Source organism: Panthera tigris, chromosome A3 (assembly GCF_018350195.1).
Source record: "Panthera tigris isolate Pti1 chromosome A3, P.tigris_Pti1_mat1.1, whole genome shotgun sequence".
NCBI classification, from domain to species: Eukaryota; Metazoa; Chordata; class Mammalia; order Carnivora; family Felidae; genus Panthera; species Panthera tigris.
The window spans coordinates 1,149,318-1,164,874 of record NC_056662.1 but is presented as its reverse complement, the minus strand read 5'-3'; the positions used below and the strand labels follow the sequence as shown (position 1 = coordinate 1,164,874).

Genomic DNA, 15,557 nt, shown 5'->3' with positions numbered 1-15,557 from the left:
GGAAAGAGGTGATGGGGGGGCACCACACCGGGGAGACCCCCCCCCCCCCCCCGCCGGGTCCTTGAGGTCTGTCGGTTACAGAAGCTGAAGCTGCACCGGGTGTGGTGCTGGGCCTGCGCCCCCTCGGGCTGCGCGGTACTGAAGACTCCGGAGGCGGAGGGGGGAGGGAATTGGCTTCCAAAAAAGCCCCGTGGCTGGAGGATGGGGCCGGCGGGGCCCTGCCCTGTGGGGATGTTTTAGGCTTTGTTCTAAGTGCAGTGAGAAGCCTTGGGAGGCTGTGCCATGGCGGGGCGGGACCCAGCTTGCTGGGCTGCCCTGTGCGGGACGGAGGAGGCGGCAGCTAGGAGAAGCCAGCGTGGCCGGAAGCCCGGTTGTGGCCGTCGGGTCCCGGCGTCCGCGGCTCCGTGCTGGCCGTGTCCTCGACGAGGCCACGTAAGGCCCACCCCCCGCGCACCGAGAGGGCCCCGGGGACTCAGCTTGGGGGCTGGCAGACCCTCCGTGCTTGGCACGCCCTTGGGCTCTGGCCTGTTCCGCACGGCCTGCCACGTGGACACGGCCCGCTCAGCTGCCCGGCGTTGGCTGGCTCGGGTGGCAGGGCGGGAGCCCACCTCCGAAGACCCACCTTACAAACTGGGGGCGCTTGAGTCTTCCTGCTCTCGCATTCTGCGAAGACTGTCCCCAGTTGTCACTGGATGAGTCCACAGCCCTGTGACGTGGGGACCACCACCATCCCCCGATTCACAGGTTCCTGTCCAACACCAGAGCCCTGATGCCAGGATCCCCCGGGCCCCGCCCTCCACAGCCCGGTCCGCCCAGCGGGCCACCCGCCACGGGGAGCCCCGCACCCTCCCCACTCCCGCCGCCGCCGCCGGACTTCACGGGAGCCGGAGGAGCCGCAGGGAGGTGGACCCTGACAGCTGCCGGTGGAGCGCAGGGCGGGGACCGAGTGTGTGCCCCGCCCCACCCGCCCTCCCTCTGCGGTGGCCGTCCGGGGGCGACACGTCCTAAGAGCAGAGCGCCAGACGGAAGCACGGCCGGGACTGACACGTGGCCTTGGGCGGCGCTGCCCCGTGTGGGTTGGAGAGGCGGGCGCCCGACCTGAACGCGCTGCGCCCGCGGACGGCTGCCCCCGATGCAGCCGCTGCCACCGGAGGAGGCCCGCAGGGACGGGGCTGAGGACGCCCAGTGGTCCAGGTGGGGCCAAGGTGTGGGGGGCGGGGCGGCGGCTTGGGGACGGGGCGAGGCCACCTTCTCTCCACCTATGGGCTGTGCACTTCCCTGACGGTCCGCATACCAGTACCCAGCCCGAGACCCCATCCCTTTTCGAGTCCCAGGGCCGGTGAGAGCCCCCGTGAGTCCTCTCCAGGCCCTCCAGGGTCCCGGGGGGTGCGCAGGCAGGAGGTATCCCAGGAGTCCTGCCTGGGGGAAGGGGGCATCGTCCTGGCTGGTGAAGGGGGAGCTCACGGGCACAGCTGTGGGTCCTAGAAGTGACCCTGCCAGGTAGGACCACACCCATTTACAGGCCCGAGTCCCTACCGGTGACCACACACCTGAGAGCAGGTTCAGCTGACATGGCAGGTGGCTGAGTCCTGCCCACACCTGCCAGCTGTGTGCTGTGGACAGGTCTCCATGGTGGGGGGGCGGGAGGCTCCTGGGGGGGCAGGGCCCACATTCTGGGAAACATTCTGTTTCCACATCCATTGCCGAGGACAGAAGGCCCCAGGACAGGGGCTCTCCTCACGACTGTGACACGCTGAACAACCAGGCCACCTGTGCCGCAGCCCTCCCTCTGGTTCTGTGGACCCCGGGCCCACGTCAGGCCCTGGGATCCCCAGGCCAGTTCAGGCAGTCTCCGAGTGCCCAGGGAGCCTGGTCTCAGGACCTGCTGCTGCCGCCCAGCACAGGGTCACAGGAAGGCGCTAAGAGGTAGTGTCCCCGAGGCTGGGGCAAGATGAAGGCAAAGCCAGTGGGGGAGACGGGAGAGAAGCTGGTCGTTTCGCAGGACAGGGTGTGCAGAGCGGCGTGGGAAGGGCCGCAGTGAGCGTGGGAGTCCCAGAGCCCAAACCGCAGCCTTGGCCTGGGCCCTGCTCCAGGCATCTGCTAGAGCTGGGGGGCTGCGTGCTGGTGCCTGCCAGGGTCCAGGAGCGCTCTCGTCCTCCCCCCCCACACCCCACCCCCCTGCTGCCCTGGATACCGAGGGGCTGATCCAGGTACTGATCCGGGTGGCATGGGGTCACGTTTCAGCGGCTCTAGCTGGCTCGGCCTCAACTGCCTCCCTGTGTGCTCGCTCTGGAAGGGGCACCTGCCCCACTTCCCCAGGCCGTTGGCAGGGGAGGCAGCCTGAAGTTTTGGAGGGGTCTGGGGGTCCTGAGTGGAACTGGATTCAGCCGGGACGAGGCTGTCCCCACCCCTGAGTGGACCCATCGCAGTGAGTGTGGCTGTTTCTGGCTGCCCACCCTGTGTGCCCTCTGCCTCGACAGCCACGTGTCTGCCCTTGTGGGCCCTGGGAGCAGGGGTGGGGGCAGCCAGTGGCCTTGGACCCGTGGCCTGCAATGCCGGCACATTTCCCTTTTCTGAATCGAGGGGCCACGTGACCACATGTTTGCTCAGCCGTGGATGCTTATGCACAAGGGCCACTGGCAGGAAGCAGAAGTTTCTAGAAGTTTCATAGGCAGCATTCCGATGAGCTGGGGGCACAGGCCTGAGGCTCAGGGCAGGTCACAGTGGGCAGGATGAAACTCTCCGATCCACTCTTGCGGTAGCCTTCTGTGTTCCCAAACAGGCCAGGCCATCCGCAGGATCAAGGAGTCCGTGTCTGGGCTGCCGAGTCCAGCCAGACTTCCTTGTTCTGTGTCCCCAGCCACTGGAGAGGAAGTACCTCTGCCTGCCCAGCTGGCATTGCCTCCAGCTTGGGGACTGGGCCGTGGGGGCCTCCCAGGGAGGAAGCAGACAGCACCTTGCCCCACACAAGCTCAGGGCAGACTGCTGGCCCGGATGCTGACGGGCCTTTCTTGGCTTCCCGTGGTCACAAGGAGGCCCAGGGGCAGCACCATATTCTAGGAGCCTGCCAGCCTCCCAGAGTGGGTCAGCCTCAGCTGGCCTTCCCACCCAGAGGGCAAACACAGCCAGGCTCTCAGGGTCACCAGTGAGATGGGCCAGGTGGGCTTGCTGGGGGCACAGTCCAGTCTGGACGCGGGTGGCCCTCCACTGCTCTGACCATAGAAAGGAATGAAGCTCCTCTCGAAGGCACCTTTGGACTGTGGCTGTCTGTGGGGGTGTTGGAAGCTCTACTCCACGCCCGCCTTCTCCTGGTGCCCCTGGGCAGTGCATACACATGCGTGCAGGGGGCGCGGGGGCGTGGGAGCGCCGTGGGCTCCCCCAGAACGGGGCACCCGGAGGCCGTGGCGATGCTGCAGCCGGCTGGGCTCAGGCCAGCTGGACGGACTCCGGTGGGCGGTTTGGGCTGTGTTGCTCTGGACCTCCCCAGTAAGGCCAGTGGGAGTGTTTGCTCAGGAGAGCGATGTGCCCAACAGGCCTGCTGCCCCTGGGCTGGAAAGCTGGCTGGGAGGGAGGACCGTGTGAGGTGCTCGTGGGGCGACTGTGGTCAAGTCCCAGGGATGAGTGTCGGGGAGACGTTGGGGGCATCATCTTCAGGTCCGGAACCCCAGAGGGGCGGGTGCCTGAGCCCACGGTGGTCCGCCCTGCCAGGGGCCCCGGGTCCTGTGTCGGGTGGGCAGTGAGCTGGTGCCACCTGCGGGCTTATCAGCCTCGCAGATGCCTGGCCCTGCCTCCGCCCCACGGTCTTCAGTTCTGGAAAGAAAACTAACGTTTGGGGCCCCCGGGCCCAGAGGGACAGCCACTGAGCTTCCCCTATGGCCCCATCCCTCTCAAGCCTTGGGACCTCGGGTCCGTGCTGCTGTCCCCGTTGTCCAGGCTTCTGAATCATTCCAGTAACATTTTAAGAACCTGGAGGTGGGGATGGGGGCCATGTGACGGGGGTCACTGGGCAGTTTCCAAGTGGAGCACCGTCCCCCAGCTTCAGCCAAAGCAGGGTCTAGTGTCTGGCTTCTGGAATTGCACAGCTGGGGATATTTTTAGCACAGGACCCGATTTCCCACTGGTTCTGGTATATAAAAGCAGAGGGCCACAGAAGGGCGCCCTGGAGCCCTGCGTGCCACACCCCTCTGAGGTCCAGAGGCCCAGCCTGAAGTGCCTGGTCCAGAGCATGCCCGGGAAACCAGTCCAGGGAAGGGATGGGGTTCCCCACGTCGTGCTAGGGCCCGGACGGGGACTTCTTTGATGCCCACACCACACGCCCCATCAGGAGCTGGAAGGCACTTTGGAACTGGAATCCCCAAGCCCCAGATGGGGCCCTGGCCTACAGATAGGGGTCTGTTGGGGCCGGAAGGCCGGCTGCTGGAACTCAGACTCATTCACCCCCAAACTCCCGAGTGATGGTGTCGAACCTCGAATCAGCTGTCTCTGCTGGTAGGACTGCAGGACCCCACAGCCTCAAGCAGTGGCTCCTTGGCTGTGGAGGGGCTGCAGCCAGGAGCGGCCCCAGGGCGCCCACGGTGGGGCCACTCAGCAGGTCGGGGCCGTGGGGAGGGCCGCCTCCTCCCTGACCGTGGAAGAGCACACTGTGGTTTGTGGACAGGGAGTGGACCCACGTGGAGACATCAGCCGGAGGAGGTGGACACAGTTGCCTGGCCTCCCTTCCTCCTGGTCACAGTGGCTTCTTGTTGGGACATTGGGAACTTGCTGGTCACTCTGCTATCCACTCACCCATGAAGAGGCAGCTGTCATGGGGACCAGCCTGTCTTCACTAAGGAAACGGAGGCTCGAAGAGGCCAGGCCTCTCGTTCCGTGTCCACAGACCCACCCACACCTGGGCGCCTGGAGGCCAGCCCCCGGGGCAGGTCCTGTGGTCAGCGGTCCATCCTGCGGGGAGGCCCGCAGCCCTGACTTCTCCTGGCAGGTGGGCCCCGCTCCAGGTCGGGGCGTTTGTGGTAATGGGTGCGTCGTATCACACCCACTGATGGGGCTCCTGGTGTGTGCGCCCTGCTCGGGATGGGTCCCCGTGCAGGTGGGGCCCCTGAGCTCCCCGCGGGGCTGCTGCAAGGCCCCCGCACTCTCTGACCACCCGCCCCCAGCTTGCACACCCCGCCCTCCGCACGGGACATCACAAGTCACCAGCGGTACCCCCTCTCCACCCATCTCCCACCCCCACGACTGGTGCCCACAGCTCCCTCTCTCTCATTGTTTCAAAGTAAACTTTGTCTCTGAGGCCAGTTCTTGATTTACAGAGTCACGTGAAGGGAGTGACTCTACCGCCCACCCCTCCCTCCACATCTTCTGTCAGCGTCCTGCCTTTGTCCCGCCTGGGAGTCCCTCTCCGCAGGGAACCACGGACAAAAGCCTGGAGTTTGCTCAGATTTCTGCCGTTGGTTTTCACACCCCAGGACCCCATCCGGGACCCCACATGCACGGGGGCGTCATCTCCCGGCTCTGGCAGTTTCTCAGTTCCCTTGGTCTCAGGGGCAGTCAGGGAGCACTGGCCAGAAGTTTCAAGGACCGGCCCCCTGTGGACACCTGTCTGGCGACTTCCTAGGCAGCCGGGCCTGCCTCTCCTCCACCCGGGTTCCTCCAAGGGCCGACCACCCCCACGGCACTGTCCCCTCGCTGGCCGCCCAGCACCGCCTGCCCCGACCTCCTCTGCTGGGCACACACAGCTTTTCCTGCGGAGCCTTCGGGGACCCACTGCCCTGCTCCTATCCCGTAGTGGCCCACCCCTGCCACGAGACCCTCCCTTTTGGCCTCAGCCGGGGTCTCCTGGGCAGGTTACTGAGCTGTCTGCTCTTGCCCAGCTGCTTCCCTGGGGAGCCTGGCCTGTGGGGAGCGGGGAGTGGGGGCGTGGACCTGGCTGCCGGTCCCAACTAGCACACCCCTCCAGCTGTGCTCTGTCCCATGTGCCCCTCTGCTGGCCGTCCGGCTGCTCCCAGCCTCTGCTGTCGTGACTCGTTCCTAGGGTCTGCCTGTGCTTCCGGTGCCGACACGCAGGGGGGTTCCGGTGTCGGAGGGGCGGCCACGCTGCCCTCCTGGGTGACACCGTCCCTCCTGTCCCGCAGGCCCGAGTGCCAGGCATGGACGGGGACGCTGCTGCTGGGCACGGGCCTGCTGTACTGCGCCCGGGTCAGCGTGCCCGTGTGCGCCGTCTCCATGAGCCAGGACTTCGGCTGGAACAAGAAGGAAGCCGGCGTCGTGCTCAGCAGCTTCTTCTGGGGCTACTGCCTGACTCAGGTGGTGGGCGGCTACCTGGGGGACCGGTAACCACCCCTGCTCCCCACGCGGGGCCGGGGCTGCCCCGGGGGGAGGCGGCTCCCGCAGGATGAATGTGGGGCCGGGCCTGGCCTGGAGAGAGGCATCGGCCGGGAGGACAGAGGTCCGTGGAGGAGGCGGTCCGGGGGCAGGTGCGCGGCTCCCCTTGGGGCGCTTGTCCTGGGGGGCGGGGGTGGGGGGGTGCTTGTTGGGACGGAGGGACAGGCTGGGCCTGTGCCCTCACCCCCCGCCCCTTCTGCGGAGGAGGACAAGGAAGCGGCGCCCGGCCCGGAGGCGGCAGCTCAGAGCCGGGCTGGAGCAGGCACCGGCTTGGGCTCCTCCGGGCAGGACCCGCCCACCCTGCCCGCCACCCGCCACTGTGCTCTCGTCCTCCTCCAGGATCGGGGGTGAGAAGGTCATCCTGCTGTCCGCCTCCGCCTGGGGCTTCATCACTGCCGCCACCCCGCTGCTCGCCCGCCTCAGCAGTGCTCACCTGGTCCTCATGACCTTCTCGCGCATCCTCACGGGCTTGCTCCAAGGTAGGGCTGTCTTGGCAGCTCCCGTCTGCGGTCCCAGCCGTGCCAGCGCCAGGCGAGCACGCACGCGTTGTGTACGCGTGTAGGTACACGCGCGTGGGCACGTGGGTGTGTGGACGTGTCCGTGCAGGTGGGTGTACGTGTGGGTACATACGTGTACTCAGGCGTGCTCCCGCGCGTGTGCTTAGGTCAGAGGAAGTCTCGTGCGCCTGCTGATAAGGCCCCGGGAGCCCCCAGCGCGGCGGGCGGGCAGCTGTCCTCGTGGGCAGGGAGGCACGAGGACCGACCGCCCCCAGCAGGCGGCCGGCGCTCGGCTGCGCTTCCCTGTGGCGGGCGGGTCTGTCGTGCCGCGCGAGGCCTTGGCGCCGAAGCTCTGTTTCCCAGAAACATTTCACGGTCTGGCGCAATCCGATGTCAGATGCCCCCCTCCGCCAAAAGGCCCACCCCGGGGGCGTGGGTGGCAGGCAGCTTGCCACACGGTGGCCGTCAGCGCCCCTGGCTGCTGGCGCAGCGGGGACTTGCTGAGTTTCTGCGTGTTGCTGGGCAGAGGCTGCCCCTGGCCGGAGCCTCCGGGACCCGCGTCTGCACTCGGCCTCTCCCTGTTTCCTGGCCGGCCCACCGGTCCGCCTCTCGGGCAGTCCGGCCCCTGAGCCCCCGTGGGTTCACCGCGGTGCCCCACGTGCGGCCGGTCCCGTGGCTGGGGTTTCTGGGCGTCCAGCCAGGGGGCCCTCAGCTCAGGCTGTTCCCCCATCTTCCTGGGAGGTGGGGGGCCGGTCCGTGCCGTCACGAGAGCTCAAGGGGCAGCGATCAGCCTGGGTGACTGGCAGTTGGTGTGGGCAGGGGTGGGGCCCCGACGGGAAGGCCGGGCCCTGCCTCAGCCCCTGGCCTCTTAGCTCTTCCTGGGAGAAAAGCACAGCGGCGGGAGCCGCCGTCCCTGTTCTAAAAATTAGGTTTTGCAATGATTATAGATTCGCAGGAAGTTGCGAAGAGGCCCCGGGGTCCCTCGGGCCTCCCTGCGGCGACATCTCGTGTGGCTGTGGGACGGCGACACATCCAGGCACCGTGGCTCCGTGGGGCCGCTCGCTCGGGCCTCACGGGCTGTAGGTGCACTGCGTGTGTGAACGCGTGCGAGCGTGCGTGTGCGAGCGAGAGAGCGTGTGGGTGTGCGTGCGTGCACGAGCGTGTCATGTGTGAGCATGCGTGTGCGAGTGTGCGTGAGCATTGTGAGCGTGTCCGTGCGAGCACGAGAGTGAGTGCGAATGTGCACGTGCGAGCAGAGCGTGCCAGTGTGTGAACGTGTGTGCGAGTGTGAGTGGGCCTGTGCGAGCAAGCGTGCACGTGTGTGTGAGTGTGCGCGCGTGAGCATGCACGAATCAGCATGTGGCGTGCGTGTGTGAGTGTGAGTGTGCACCAGGACTCGAGCTGGTGTGTCAGGAGTGCCAGCTCAGACTCCGTCGTTCCCACAGCCCGTTCTGTACCAGGACCCTGAGCACACCTGTCCCCCAGCTGAGAGTCCAGCTGACAGGTCCTCGGAGCCCAGTCCTGCTGGTCCCCGGGGGAGCCTCCCAGAGCAGCTCTCGGTCCTGGCTGGCCCCGCCCTGGCCCCAGGTGACCGCGTGGGGACGCAGCTCTCTGCTCGTTTCAGGGGTCTACTTCCCGGCGCTGACCAGCCTGCTGTCACAGAAGGTACGAGAGAGCGAACGCGCCTTCACCTACAGTGCCGTGGGGGCCGGCTCCCAATTTGGGTAAGTCCTGGCCCTGAGAGCCCAGGGGACAGAGGGTGTGCCCAGGGGGGCCTGGGCGGGGACAGGCCACGTGGGCACCTTTGCGGCTCAGGGAGATGCGGGTCGGCTGCTTCTGTGCTGCGGGGGACCCCCCCCACCCTTGTGCATGTTCTGTCCCCAGGGCAGGTGGTGTGGTTGAGGCTCTGGCAATGGGACACGGCGTTCCCTTTCATCTGTGCTGAGGGAGCCAGAGGGGGTGCCTTCCCGATGTGGGAGGCGACCTGTGCTCCCCTGGGGGGCATGTGACATGGTCCAGACATGAAGACCCTGTCCCTGTACTCCTGAATGGAGGCCTGGCTCGGGGAGAAGGGACATGTTGCTGTCCTGATGGGGCTTCACTACCCGGGGCTCAGGTCCCTCACTTCCCCCGCTGCTAAGAAGCAGGCAAGAAATCAGAGCGTGGAGGGGTGCCTGAGGACGGGCCAGGAGCCCGGATAAAAGCCCAGAGCGCCCAGTGGAACGGGGGTTCTGGATACGCCATGTGGGACGTACTCCCACAAGGAACGGTGTGCGTTGTTTCTGAAATCCCGCTTCACCCAGGCGTCCTGGGCCTGTGTCTTAGGCTGAGAGGCACGGAACACACTCTGCCCACTGCACAGATGAGGAAAGGGAGGCTCCGGGGGGGGGTAAGGCGCCCCCCTACCCCCCCCCCCCCCCCCCCCCCCCCCCCCGCCCAGGCCTGCAGGAGGCGAGGATCCACAGGGCTTCTGGGCTTTGTGCTTGCTTTTCCCGCTTTTGCGTTTAGACATCTTGGAGGCCAACTTGGAGGCCCGGAAGCAAGAAATTAAAGCAACAGAGGGCCCCTGTGCCGTGTCACAGCCGCACGGCTGTGCCCACGTCCCCTGGGTGCCAAGGCAGCCGGAAGTCTCCCTGAACTCTCTGAACGCTTCACAAAATACGCTCAGACTGGGGCGGCTGCTTTCCTGGCGACGAGCTTATGCCGGGTGGGGGTGCTCAGAGGCATCGCCTTGCCCCAGCAAAGCCCAGGGTCACGGCCACCTGTCTTTCAGGACGCTGGTGACGGGGGCCGTGGGCTCCCTGCTCCTGGACTGGTACGGCTGGCCTAGCGTCTTCTACCTCTCCGGCGGGCTCACCCTGCTGTGGGTGTGTTATGTGCACAGGTACCTGCTGAGTGAAAAAGGTAACTGCGGCCGGGCGGGCGATGGCCGGCAAACGCAGCTGCCCAGGGAGGGCGAGGGCCTGGCGCCCGGCCCCTCTAGCGGCCGCTAAACATCCACCCAACTCACCTGCGGAGTAGCGCCCGCTCAGCGGGTCCCTGGGCTGCAGCTTGGCCCCGTCCGGAAAAGCATCCTCTAGACTAGAGCCTGAGGAAAATGCCAGTTCTCGGGCCGGCTCTGCCCGGGTTCAGGACTGGGAGCCGTGCCCCAGGAAGAAGCGGGCACACGGAGACAGGTGCCCACCGGGCACAGGCACCTGGCAGGGGCCATTGGTCTAAAGACGGCAGGAAGCGGGGCTTGGGGGATCCGAGGGCGGGGGAAGGACCGAAGAAGTCTGTTCAGACTCCCTCAAATGCCGACAGCCCAAGGTGCTGGCAGGGAGGACGGTGTGGCCGTCCCCGGGGCAGCCAGGCGGGCCGCAGGGCTGTGGGGGCGCTGGCCCCTGGAGCTGCCCCCCCGGGAGCCGTCTGTTACGAGCAGACGCCGTCCCCCGATTCTGAGGAGCTTCCACATGGAAACCGCTTGCCCCTCAGATCTCATCCTGGCCTTGGGTGTTCTGGTGCGAGGCCTGCGGGTGTCCAGGCGCACCAAAGTTCCCTGGAGACAGCTTTTCCGGAAGCCCTCTGTCTGGTGAGCCGGCGCCTCGGGGCCGCAGCTTGGGGTGGGGCGGCACGGGGCCGAGACCAGCCGATCTCGGGTGTTCCCGAAGCCTACACGGGCCGGGGTCACCCCGGCTTCTGAGCTCCGCGGGGGCTGGCGGGGGCGCCCCTCCGTGCGGGGCTGGGGCGCGTGGACCCTGAGCCCGGCCCGCGCCCCCCAGGGCAGCCATCTCCGCTCAGCTGTCGTCCGCGTGCGCTCTCTTCATCCTCCTCTCCTGGCTGCCGACCTTCTTCAAGGAGACGTTCCCCAGCTCCAAGGTGGGTGGACCACCCTGGTGCCCGCGGGGTGACGGAGACACGGTGTTGTTTGCGGCCCCACTCGGGCTCGCGGCCCCGAGCTGACCTCGCCCGTGCTCAGGGCCCGCGGCCCCTCTGGTCTGGTGCAGCCACCCAGGACAGGGCCCCTTCCCACCACCGTACAGCACCCGCTCCCGGGATGCACCCTGTGCGGCCGCCCGGCAGAGCCCTGCCCTAGGCTCAGCCGACGGTCTGTGCGTGGTCAGGACCGAGGCCAAGTGGGGATCGCGACACGGGCAGGGTCAGCTTGGCCCACTCCACCCTGGCCACCCTCCCCGTCTGGTGACCAGAACCTCCTGCACCTCCACACGGTGGGCCTGTGTCCCCCCTGCTCGGCCCTGTCACGGTGTGGGGGGCCAGTGAGGGAGACTCGGACTGAAGGAGGGCGGCCCTAGTGGACGTGGAGCTCGGCCAGGGTGGGGGAGGTCAAGGTCAGGGGGGCCCTCCAGCCCGGGAGCCCAGCCTGTGGGCAGGGGGAGACTTACCGGGCATCAGGGCACACGGGCAGCCACCGGCCTGTGCAACCTCTCGCGGGTGGCCAGGCGCGTGCCCTCCGAGGCCTCCCTCTTCCCTGCAGGGCTGGGTCTTCAACGTGGTGCCCTGGCTGGTGGCCATCCCCGCCGGTCTGTTCAGCGGGTTCCTCTCCGACCATCTCATCAATCAGGGTGAGCCCTGGAGGAGGGGCCGCCGGGAGCCCACCCAGCTTTGCCACACTGTGGGGGGTGGGGGCCCCCTCCTGGGGGTGCTACGGGGATGGGAGGGGTCTTGCCACCCCCAGGACCTCGCTTCGAGAGTGGGGCCCCGACCACCTCAGCCTCAGTTTCCCGGAGGGGGTGGGGCACAGGGAGAGGACCCGATTCCTGCGGGCACCGTGGAGCTCCTCCTTGGTCTTCAGAGGGGTCAGAGGTCATAGGTCGGGGGGGCTGTGTGCGCGAGCCCGGGACCCCAGCGAACACGCCCGAGGACGAGGATCTCACAGACGCGCACACCGCACGCGCATGCGCACGCACACGCATTCTTAGACGTTAGTCCTTTCCTAGTGAGAGAGTCCTGCACACTCACTGTGGAAAAAGTGGAGACTTTGCAGAAACAGGGAGACAGCACGTGTGTAAACCGTCCCGGGGCCTTCCTTCTGCGTGTCTGCTTGGCCTTGTCCTGGAGAGCCCTCTAGGTGCACACCCAGGGCCGGGCACACACACTCACACGCACTCGCACACGTGCACACATACCCAGGATGCAGGATGCCCAGGCAGGGCACACGCGTCCACAGGAACTCACACGGGTGTGCACACGCACCCAGGATGCCCAGCACAGGGCACACGTGCCCACACACATTCACACAGCTGCTCACACACACCCAGCACACAGGATGCCCAGTGCAGGCACGTGTGCCCACCCACATGTGCACATGTCTCACGCACGACCCGGGACACCCCCTCCTTGAGCCCAGGGCCCGGCCCTCCCCTCCATGCTCCCTCCCTGCTGCCGTGCCGGCTGGGACCCCACGCGGGTGCCAATGGGAACCTCTCTCCTCTTCTCAGGTTACAGAACCATCACTGTTCGGAAGTTCATGCAGGTAGGGAGGTGAAATGCTCCTCTGGACACCCCTGGTTTGCTCCCGGGACCTGCGGGTTGTGACCCCCCGTCTCCTGACCCAGAAAGCATTCGGAGGTGCCCTGGGTCAGTGCTGAGGGCTGGTTTGGCCGACCTGAGGCCCTTCTCCCAGCTGTGCCCCCCCAGGCCCCCGCACACGTCTCTGGGCCTGGGTCGCCCCCATTCCCCTCTGGTCGGACAAGTGGGGGTCTCATACCCGCTGGGCAGGCCTGGGAGGGGTTTTCCCAGTGACCTTGCTCGGTGCGCCCCGGGTGGCCCCGGGAGGAGCCCTGTCGGCAGGCGCCAATCCTCTCTCCCGCAGGTGATGGGCCTTGGCCTGTCCAGCGTTTTTGCCCTGTGTTTGGGGCACACCTCGAGCTTCTGCAAATCTGTGGTGTTTGCATCAGCTTCCATCGGCCTGCAGACCTTCAACCACAGGTGAGGGCCGGGCGCCCCACTCACCGGCCGGCACCCTGGCACGGTGGGTGTGCCCTGGCATGGCTGAGCGCCCTGCTGTCGGGGGCGGGCCTTGGCTGGGCTGGGTTCCGAGTGCCCGCGTGGCAGTTTCTAGACCCCGGGTGCTCAGAGGACCAGCCCCGGACTCCATGGGGTGGCAGCCGCCCCGTGGTCACTTGCTCGCCCACCTCCCTTTCTCTTTCCCACAGTGGCATTTCCGTCAACATCCAGGACCTGGCTCCATCCTGTGCCGGCTTTCTGTTCGGTGAGAGCCACTGGCCCCTGTTTGAATAGGAGGGGCTGTTCCCCACCCAGACATTGCCTCACCCGAGCCCCGTCCTCTCTCCGGGCCCCCAGGGGCTGCCCCCGGGTGAGGGCCTCCTGTGACCCATCCTCGTTGTCGCTCTGTCTCGCTCGCAGGTGTGGCCAACACAGCTGGGGCCTTGGCAGGTAAGAGGCGGGCCGGGTGTCTCCCGGCTGTCCCACCCCTGAGTCTTCCCGCCCCGCCGGCCCCTTAGCCCTGCAGGGTGGGGCACGGCGCCCTCCAGGGTCCCCCGGTGTCAGACCAGCGGGGAGGGGGACAGTGAGATCCCGGAGCTGGTCTGGGGCGAACGTTCACTTTTCTGATGGCGAGCACCCCAGCCCTCACTTGACCAACAGATGTGAGTCAAATCCTCAAGGCCCGGGGTTCCAGGGGCTGAGTGGCTGGATGAGAACGCTGGGGCTCACTCCCCACGGAGGACCTGTGAGAGGCAATATGCCGGACAGCCCGTGAGGTCTCTGGCCCTCTGGGACCCTCTGAGGCCGGCCCTCCCTTGGCCTGGTAGCTTGGACACCTGAGTTCAGCTTCTGTCCCTCAGGCCGCCCCCGACCTCCCCTCCTGGTACCCTAGCCCCAGTCCCTGCCCCGGCCCTCCCCTCAGGACTGCCCTGTCCGCCTCTGGTGCAGGTGTCGTGGGCGTGTGCTTGGGAGGCTACCTCATCGAGACCACGGGCTCCTGGACGTCCATGTTCAGCCTGGTGGCTGCCGTCAGCAGCCTGGGGCTGTGCGTCTTTCTGCTGTTTGGAGAGGCCCAGCGCGTGGACCTGAGCCCTACCCACGAGGACCTCTAGCTGCCTCGGCCTGACGGTTCCCCGAGGACCCAGTGCTGCCCGCCTCGGGGCGTCGGGCTGTGTTGAAGAGCCTCCCACTCCTGATCCCGGGTGTGTGAGCAGAGGGGGACAGGCCCCAGCGGAGCCCGGGCAGCCCTGGTGGGCCTCAGTCTCTCCACCAGCCAGTGAGGTGATCGCGCCCTCCCCCGGGGTTCGTGGGCTGGCAGGGGTGAGTGGGATTGGTGTTTTGAGTAGCAGCTGCACTATCACAGTCTGTCCCACGTAGGTCTGCGTGCCCACGTGGTCACTGGGTGGGAGGGCTGCCTGTCTGTCATCACAGGGGCAGGGGCACCACCCAGCGGGACTCTTCCCTCAGACCTGCTCTGCTTAGCCTCTTGGCCCTGGGGCCAGATCATTCTTCCTGGGGGGTGCTGTCCTGTGCACTGCGGGCTGTTTAGCAGTTGGCCCCCGCCTACTAGGTGACCCCCACCCCCTGCCAGTGATGACAACCAGCACTGGCTTCTGGCCTCACCACATGTCCTCAGGAGACTGTGCCTTGGGCCAGAACCGCGGCTCTGATGGAGGCTGTTGGGGGTTGTGGGCTAGACGCCCTTGCCCATCTTTGGGCCCCCCCCGGCACCCCCCTGTGGGTCCCTCTCTGCCAGGGATGCTTCTGGGGACCAGGGAGCCCTCCCACCTTGTCCTTCTCTCTCTCATAACAAGAAACTGGTCATCTCGTGAGTTTGTAATAGATTTTGCAAGATGTCTATGTAGAAGAACTAAGAATGTGGAGAGATCACACCAGACTTATTTAAATGATAAGCTATTAAACTGGAAAAGGAAGGCTGCGATTTTATTAACCTTCCTTTATTTATTTATTTTTTCTGAAGTTTTTATTTATTCATCTTGAGAGAGAGTGAGTTGGCGAGCACGTGGGGAGGGGCAGAGAGAGAAAGAGTGCTTGAGTGAACGGGGGAAGGGCGGGGGGGGGGGAGGGGAGAATCGCAAGCAGGTTCTGTGTTGTCAACACAGAGCCTGATGTGGGGCTTGATCCCACGAACCGGGAGAACATGACCTGAGCCGAAGTCAAGAGTTGGACGCCCAACCGACTGAGCCCCCCCAGGCCCCCAATCTTCCTTTTTTAAAAAGAATAAACACGTATTGAAGACTTGTTGAGCTCACCCCGGAGGAAGCCCCCGGAGTGTTGCAGGTGACGGTCAGGGGCGGCCCCCTGAGCAGACACATGCAGGAAGGAAGGTGGAGGTGAACGTGCAGGGGCAGCGAGGGAGGAGGTGCCCCTCCACCCGGGGAACCCGCCCGCGGTGGCACGGAGCCTCTGGCCTTGCTGCGGCCTGCCTGTCGCGGCTCCCGCGGAACCGGGCCCAGACAGCCCAGGTGCGCTCGAGGAGGAGGAGGGTAGCTCCGCGTGAGTACGCGTTGCTCCCTGCCGCCCCCACCTGTGATCAGAAAGAACCCGAAGACGGACCTCTGATTACAAAATGAGTCTGGCCTCCATAGGGCAGGCCTGTTTGTGGAGGTGGAGACGCGCTGGGGGGCGTCGTGGACACGCGGAGACGCGGAGAGGCGCTGGGGGGGGGGCCGCGTGGAAATGTTCTAGGGATGTTAATTTACCGCAAAGGCCTTC

General features: G+C 66.3%; 1 protein-coding gene across 2 annotated transcripts; it reads left to right on the top strand.

The window, feature by feature from the left end:
• The first annotated feature begins 965 nt into the window (after window positions 1-965).
• Window positions 966-14,786, top strand: SLC17A9 (solute carrier family 17 member 9). Of its 2 annotated transcripts, none has more exons than XM_042979967.1 (13): window positions 966-1,194; window positions 6,129-6,326; window positions 6,718-6,857; window positions 8,500-8,599; window positions 9,649-9,759; window positions 10,350-10,446; window positions 10,637-10,733; window positions 11,350-11,437; window positions 12,314-12,348; window positions 12,688-12,803; window positions 13,031-13,086; window positions 13,242-13,271; window positions 13,770-14,786. In XM_042979967.1, exons 1-13 carry the CDS (start codon window positions 1,133-1,135, stop codon window positions 13,945-13,947), a joined length of 1,308 nt encoding a protein of 435 aa, XP_042835901.1. In that variant the 5' UTR covers window positions 966-1,132; the 3' UTR covers window positions 13,948-14,786. The 2 variants fall into 2 exon arrangements, with proteins under 2 accessions (XP_042835901.1, XP_042835900.1); XM_042979966.1 differs by having other exon boundaries at window positions 9,649-9,779.
• Window positions 14,787-15,557: the final 771 nt, after the last annotated feature.

Coding starts and splice junctions, on each gene's coding strand:
- SLC17A9 (XM_042979966.1), top strand. CDS start 1,133: ATGCAGCCGCTGCCACCGGAGGAGGCCCGCAGGGACGGGGCTGAGGAC. Junction 12,804..13,030: donor CTGCAGACCTTCAACCACAG/GTGAGGGCCGGG, acceptor TCTTTCCCACAG/TGGCATTTCCGTCAACATCC. Junction 13,087..13,241: donor CTGTGCCGGCTTTCTGTTCG/GTGAGAGCCACT, acceptor TCTCGCTCGCAG/GTGTGGCCAACACAGCTGGG.